The sequence below is a fragment of the Notothenia rossii genome (genome assembly GCF_949606895.1).
Source record: "Notothenia rossii genome assembly, chromosome: 4".
Taxonomy (NCBI): domain Eukaryota; kingdom Metazoa; phylum Chordata; class Actinopteri; order Perciformes; family Nototheniidae; genus Notothenia; species Notothenia rossii.
Genome location: NC_136902.1, coordinates 95,117,356 through 95,124,855, shown reverse-complemented (window position 1 = coordinate 95,124,855; position 7,500 = coordinate 95,117,356). Strand labels below are relative to the sequence as shown.

General features: G+C 43.8%; 1 protein-coding gene across 1 annotated transcript in view; it reads right to left on the bottom strand.

Annotated features, from left to right (window-relative positions):
* The window catches only part of LOC307037586 (fibroblast growth factor 12-like), a 16,690-nt gene extending 14,418 nt beyond the window's left edge, over positions 1-2,272 (bottom strand). Inside the window, exon 1 of the mRNA XM_079678622.1 lies at positions 2,050-2,272. Within this exon, the coding sequence (XP_079534748.1) occupies positions 2,050-2,257 (208 nt within the window). The 5' untranslated portion in view covers positions 2,258-2,272. The remainder of the gene's footprint in view (positions 1-2,049) is intronic.
* Positions 2,273-7,500: the final 5,228 nt, after the last annotated feature.

Sequence of the window (7,500 nt, the reverse complement as noted above, 5' to 3'; positions counted from 1 at the left end):
CACATGACTTCACTTCACCACCGCTAAGCTAAAGGTGGCTAATGTTGGGCTATAAAGGAACTACAGCACGGTCACATGACTTCACGTAACCACCGCTAAGCTAAAGGAGGCTAATGTTGGGCTATAAAGGAACTACAGCACGGTCACATGACTTCACCACCGCTAAGCTAAAGGAGGCTAATGTTGGGCTATAAAGGAACTACAGCACGGTCACATGACTTCAAGTCACCACCGCTAAGCTAAAGGTGGCTAATGTTGGGCTATAAAGGAACTACAGCACGGTCACATGACTTCACGTAACCACCGCTAAGCTAAAGGAGGCTAATGTTGGGCTATAAAGGAACTACAGCACGGTCACATGACTTCACGTCACCACCGCTAAGCTAAAGGAGGCTAATGTTGGGCTATAAAGGAACTACAGCACGGTCCCATGACTTCACGTCACCACCGCTAAGCTAAAGGAGGCTAATGTTGGGCTATAAAGGAACTACAGCACGCTCACATGACTTCACCACCGCTAAGCTAAAGGTGGCTAATGTTGGGCTATAAAGGAACTACAGCACGGTCACATGACTTCACGTCACCACCGCTAAGCTAAAGGAGGCTAATGTTGGGCTATAGAGGAACTACAACACGGTCACATGACTTCACGTCACCACCGCTAAGCTAAAGGCGGCTAATGTTGGGCTATAAAGGAACTACAGCACGATCACATGACTTCACGTCACCACCGCTAAGCTAAAGGAGGCTAATGTTGGGCTATAAAGGAACTACAGCACGGTCACATGACTTCAAGTCACCACCGCTAAGCTAAAGGCGGCTAATGTTGGGCTATAAAGGAACTACAGCACGGTCACATGACTTCACGTCACCACCGCTAAGCTAAAGGAGGCTAATGTTGGGCTATAAAGGAACTACAGCACGGTCACATGAGTTCACTTCACCACCGCTAAGCTAAAGTTGGCTAATGTTGGGCTATAGAGGAACTACAGCACGGTCACATGACTTCACGTCACCACCGCTAAGCTAAAGGATGCTAATGTTGGGCTATAAAGGAACTACAGCACGGTCACATGACTTCACGTCACCACCGCTAAGCTAAAGGATGCTAATGTTGGGCTATAGAGGAACTACAGCACGGTCACATGACTTCAAGTCACCACCGCTAAGCTAAAGGCGGCTAATGTTGGGCTATAAAGGAACTACAGCACGGTCACATGACTTCACGTCACCACCGCTAAGCTAAAGGAGGCTAATGTTGGGCTATAAAGGAACTACAGCACGGTCACATGAGTTCACTTCACCACCGCTAAGCTAAAAGCGGCTAATGTTGGGCTATAAAGGAACTACAGCACGGTCACATGACTTCACGTCACCACCGCTAAGCTAAAAGCGGCTAATGTTGGGCTATAAAGGAACTACAGCACGGTCACATGACTTCACTTCACCACCGCTAAGCTAAAGTTGGCTAATGTTGGGCTATAGAGGAACTACAGCACGGTCACATGACTTCACGTCACCACCGCTAAGCTAAAGGAGGCTAATGTTGGGCTATAAAGGAACTACAGCACGGTCACATGACTTCACGTCACCACCGCTAAGCTAAAGGTGGCTAATGTTGGGCTATAAAGGAACTACAGCACGGTCACATGACTTCACGTCACCACTGCTAAGCTAAAGGAGGCTAATGTTGGGCTATAAAGGAACTACAGCACGGTCACATGACTTCACGTCACCACCGCTAAGCTAAAGGAGGCTAATGTTGGGCTATAAAGGAACTACAGCACGGTCACATGACTTCACTTCACCACCGCTAAGCTAAAGGAGGCTAATGTTGGGCGTGATGGCGTTTAGTCGTGTCATTTAGACACTTGTTAGCAATCTCTGATTTTAAATCCACCAGTGGGTGAAAAAGCATTTACTGAGGTATTTATCGCGGAGAGCATCAATCAGTTTTAACCACAGACCTTAAGGACGCTGAGCTGTCGGGTGAATGTGAGATATTACCACTCTAAGCATTCTGATTTGATTCTGATGTGTTCTGGTCACCTGGTTTCCGTCTGACCGGCCTCTTCTTGCCGCTGCAGAAGCGCACCTTGCTGAAGACGCTGAAGATGTGTCTCTCACACAGAGACCGCGGGTCTTTGTCTTTGCTGGGACTCGTCCTCCTCTTGTTGTTGGTGGTCACTTTCTCGGTGTTGTTTTCTCGGGCCTGACGCCTCTGTCGGATCAGGGAGCTGGCGATGGCCGCCGCCATCTCCCCGAGAACCAGAGGAACAAACCTCTGAGGACGCTCGCTTCTTCAGTGTCCGATAGGAAACGGCAGCGAGGCTGAAAGGTCAGATGCAAAAGGACTCCAGATGGAAGGTAGCTATTAGCTCAAATCTGGCTTCACTCATCTCCTCTCTGAGATGAATGTGTTTGTAGGCATGGTCCTTGTTGAAGTAAATACATCATATTTAAAACCACCAGCCTCAGAGACACTTTCATCCCACAGGCCGTGAGACTGTTAAACACCTGAACTCTGTGAAGAGCATCCATAACATCCATCTGTTTGCGTTCCAATCACTTGTATATAGATTCTGACTGCACTATTTCTATTCTATTTGTTTTTACAATTTCATCTCTCATATTGTGTTTCTCTGTTGGAGGAGCCTCAGATTTCATTGCCAGATCTAAACTGTGCTCTGTACGAACGAGCCTTGAGTCTTGAGTCTTGAGACTTGAGTCTTGAGTCTTGAGTCTTGAGTCTTGAAGGTGTTGCGGTCGCTCCATGGGGAGAAACGTTGAGACGCAGCTGAGTCCCGATTTGAAGAGAAGATGACTTAGAAACATCAGAATGACAGAAAGTACATCCTTAGGGTTTGAAGCTCGTCGGTTTCTTCTCAGACGACATTTCTCCGGAGGGTTTTTTTCTAACTTCGGAAGTGAAGTCTTTTTTTAATGCTATTTTATTTCTATTTGTGTTTACATTTTGAATTGTTTACTTCTAGTGTTTTTATTTCTCTAATGTACAGTACCTTGTCTTTTTAAGCTGCTGACCTGCAAACATTTCCCACATCGGGATCAATAAAGTCCTTCTTATCTTATCTTAATAAGACGGATCAGATAATAATAATAAACATTTCATTATTTATTGGCCGTTTGACGACATCCTGAAGCGCGTCTCTACAGCACATTAAGCGACAACACGTCAGACTTGTCCTGCAGCTGAAGAATTGTTAAATCCGTTTTTAAAAAAGTGCAGAAACGTGTTTTTATTTTTACACGTTTGCTCCTCAAAGTGCAGGAAGTTGGAGTCTCTGCACTCGGAGGGTCTGAACGCTCTGCTTGGCGACTTTGTAGCCTTTAATTATTGATCGACTCTGGATGAATAAATCAGGAGTTTGGAAGTTGAAACCTTCTTCGCTTCAAACACGACTCCTTGCTTTTCAACCCAGCGAAAAAGCCACAAAGCATGCTGGGGGATTCATCCGTTTCCATTTAAGGTTTTTTTTTAGACGCACATGGCTGCAGGTGGGATTCTCTCTCCTTCGGATGGTGCGTTCAAGTACTGACGCTCCGGCAATGAATGAAGTCTCTCGGGATGTTACGTCTTGTCGCGCAATCACACGTCCAACGACTTCAAAGAATCGACAAAAACGCGGTAAAGAAAGAAGGAAACGTCCATAAAAACCCAGAGGAAGTTGCAGATAATCCCACGGAGAGAATCCAGCAGCAGATTACACACTGCCAGTGTTTCTGCTCTGCTTTACTCCTCTGTCTCCTCCTCCTCCTCCTCCTCCTCCTCCTCTCTGAGTGATGAGAGGCTGAGAGATAACAGAGAGAGAGAGACAGCGCTGGAAGAAGATCCTAAAAATATTCCTCCGCCTGATGTTAGCTCCCACCTTCACTGAATGCTCCATGTGCACAGCAGTCGCTCCCAGAGGCTCAGATACAGTCCAGTCTGACTTCAGGGGGGTTTCCCTCTCATGTCTTTAGGTTGCTTTGTTGGAGGAGTACCCCCCCTCTATATGATGGTGAAGCCCTTAAAACACTTCATTTCCATTTAGCCAGCGGATAACTAAGTTTGGGAACATTTAGACACTGTAGGCGAGTTTCTGGGATAAAATAACAAAAGAAACACAGAAGAAGAATAACGTGTTTACCTATACAACGTTAGTTTAGCTCGCCCACACAAACACATGGAGGTCTGAACAAGAGTTTTTTCATCTGATATTTGTGTCTTTGTTTTCTAGATGTACAAAACGGTGCTCCAGTTGGAATGAAGGTAAAGGTGACCGACAGAAACACCTGAAGAAGAACTGCTGACCTTTGCACTTTAGTTAGCTTAGCATTAGATTCATTGCGTCTCATATTCACATCGCAGTCCGTCTTTGTTTACTTCATGTGAACCAGTGCGGATTAAATGTAAACAAAAACAACAGAAGAAGAAGACGTAGCATTTTGGTTTAGCTAGCGTTAGCTTTAGCACAAACACTGGGCAGTTCGTACTACAACTGAGAAAAGATTTAAGACTTTTCTTTGTCTCTTTCTGGGCTTCATCTGAACCAGAGGAACAAGTGACGGAAAGGCTGTTTGCTAACTGACAGAAAGGACTCTGACCTGAGCGCTTTAGCTATAGCTAACACCAACACATGGAGCTATGAACTACGAGGAAATGAGATTCAAGATTTCAAGATTTAAGATGAGACTCGTCTGCGTGTCTTTGTCGTCTCTGCTTTATGTAAATCAGTTAGCCAAAGCTAACGGACAAAAACTACCAAAGAAAACTTCTGACTTGTTGTTTAGCTAGCGTTAGCTTCAACACTAACACTTGACGGTATGAACTACGAATGAGATGAGATTTAAGACTTGTGTAGGAGTCTCATTTTGGATGGGCTTTATGTTGGGTCCTCCAATCCAGGAGAAGGACATATAATGCAGCTGGGTCTGTTTGGTAACAGACAGCAGAGCAGTGGGAGCCGGTCGGTCAATCCCCGACCCGTATAATATAATAAACTATAATATTGTTATACTAGTGAATTCATTTCAGGAAAAAAAAGAAAAACTGAGAAACTGAGAAACACTGCGCGAGTGGATTGTCAAAGAAAAAAATGTCTATGCAAACGTTATTATTAATAATAATAATTTTTTAATTTTTGTAATCATCTCGCGACCCCCGCGACCCCCACTTTGGGAACCCCTGCTTTAGAGTCTGTGTCCAATATTGTGTATTTGTATATATTGTTTATATAGCCTAATTATATGCTAAGGTCCCGCTGCTGACACATAGCAGTCATCTGTGAGCATACGTGTAATCAAACCCATGATATAAAAATCTCCCTCCAGCCAGGTACCCAAAGTTGGCAACCCTGTTCTAACTTTGGAAAACACTGCCGCTTAGCATTTGGTTAAGCTAGCATTAGCTAAAGCATACATAAGGAATGAACTACGAAGGAGATCAGATTCAAGACGTTTTTCAGTCTCAGTTTCTGTAAATCTGATTACAGTCCAACTTTGTTTTCATAACATAAATCAGACTAGAGGAAGAAAAAAGACCAGAATAAGAAGAACTTTTTACTTTTACACTTTCGTTGAGCTAGCGTTAGCTTCAACACAAACACTCAGTTTGTTCTGAAAGCAAAAAGAAGACTTGTTTAGTGTCTTGTGTCTCATTTTGAAGAGCTTCGTGCAGACCAGGGTCCTCCAGGCCAGGACACTGAGAAGTGATGCGGCTAAAGCTAACAGCTAACTGACAGAAACAGGGTTAGGGTAAGCTAATGTGAACTAACCCTAGCGTAGAGGTGTTTCAAACTATCTGATCAGATTAAACTAGCTTTTGATAACACATATTTATTTATTCTGTTCATAAATTACATTTTATATTTCACTAATGGGCCAACACACCTTCTCGAAGCTTCTTTCAGAACATTTCTACAAACTTCGGACAAAACTAGTAATTTAAAAGCAGCGTTGCTGTACGAATTACACCTAGAGTAGGAACATGGGCACCACTGGAACTATCTGCTAAATGAAGGTAAGGATCGTCCCTTTCTATCTGTTAGAGACAAACACCAGCAGCAGATATTCAGAGTGGAAGCTGTGAATAAGCAGCTCTTAAATCAAACGTGTGTTTTCTGGTGCAATGAGAGGATGTCAATCATTAAACTACAATCATGCTTTGACTCAGTGTTAAGCATGAAATGTGCAGGTGAGAGGATCAGAAATATCAGTCCTCTCGTCTCACGGTGCCTTCACTGCATGTTAAAAGCTTGTTAAAATAAGATGTTCGACCTAGTTCTGCAGAAAGAGAATCTCTCGCTCTGATGATCACGACTTCCTGTCTTGAGACTGCAGCGTTACATAAACTTCAGGCTCTCTGCAGGAACAGATCTGAGATCAGCTTCAGATCAGCATCAGGTCTAAGATCAGCTTCAAGTCTGAGATCAGCTTCAGATCAGCATCAGGTCTGAGAGTGAGATCAGCATCAGGTCTGAGATCAGCTTCAGATCAGCATCAGGTCTGAGAGTGAGATCAGCATCAGGTCTGAGATCAGCTTCAGATCAGCATCAGGTCTGAGATCAGCATCAGGTCTGAGATCAGCTTCAAGTCTGAGATCAGCTTCAGATCAGCTTCAGGTCTGAGATCAGCTTCAGGTCTGAGATCAGCTTCAAGTCTGAGATCAGCTTCAGATCTGAGATCAGCTTCAGGTCTGAGATCAGCTTCAGGTCTGAGATCAGCTTCAGGTCTGAGATCAGCATCAGGTCTGAGATCAGCTTCAAGTCTGAGATCAGCTTCAGGTCTGAGATCAGCTTCAGATCAGCTTCAGGTCTGAGATCAGCATCAGGTCTGAGATCAGCTTCGAGTCTGAGATGATCAGCTTCAAGTCTGAGATCAGCGTCAGGTCTGAGATCAGCATCAGGTCTGAGATCAGCTTCAGGTCTGAGATCAGCATCAGGTCTGAGATCAGCATCAGGTCTGAGATCAGCTTCAGGTCTGAGATCAGCCGAGATCCTGCAGGAATCAGTGGAGAAATCTGAGGAGGAGAATCTCTACAGACCAGACTCATGCATTCAGCTCTAAAGGAGATATTTACAGAAGCAGATGAACATCAGGACGTAAGCAGCGGTAGATCCACTTACAAATCATATTATAATATTTTAAATACTAGATGATTTAAAAATAATTGAAAAACTAAAATAAGACGTGAAAAAAAAAATATATAAACTATAAAATACAAAAAATACAAAAACTAAATCCTAAAAATATAAAAAATATACAAAAATGAATTAAAAATAAATAAAATATTATTTAAATAATCTATAATTATTCAAATTCATCCTCCGACTTCGCTCCCGTTTCCTGACCGGCGTTCCTGATTAATCTGAGGCTGTAAGAGTAACCTAGACCTTTCTGCAGTCACTTTGATTGAGTCACAGTGTCCCTGAACGCACCACTGAGTCACAGTGTCAGTGAACGCGCCACTGAGTCACAGTGTCAGTGAACGCACCACTGAGT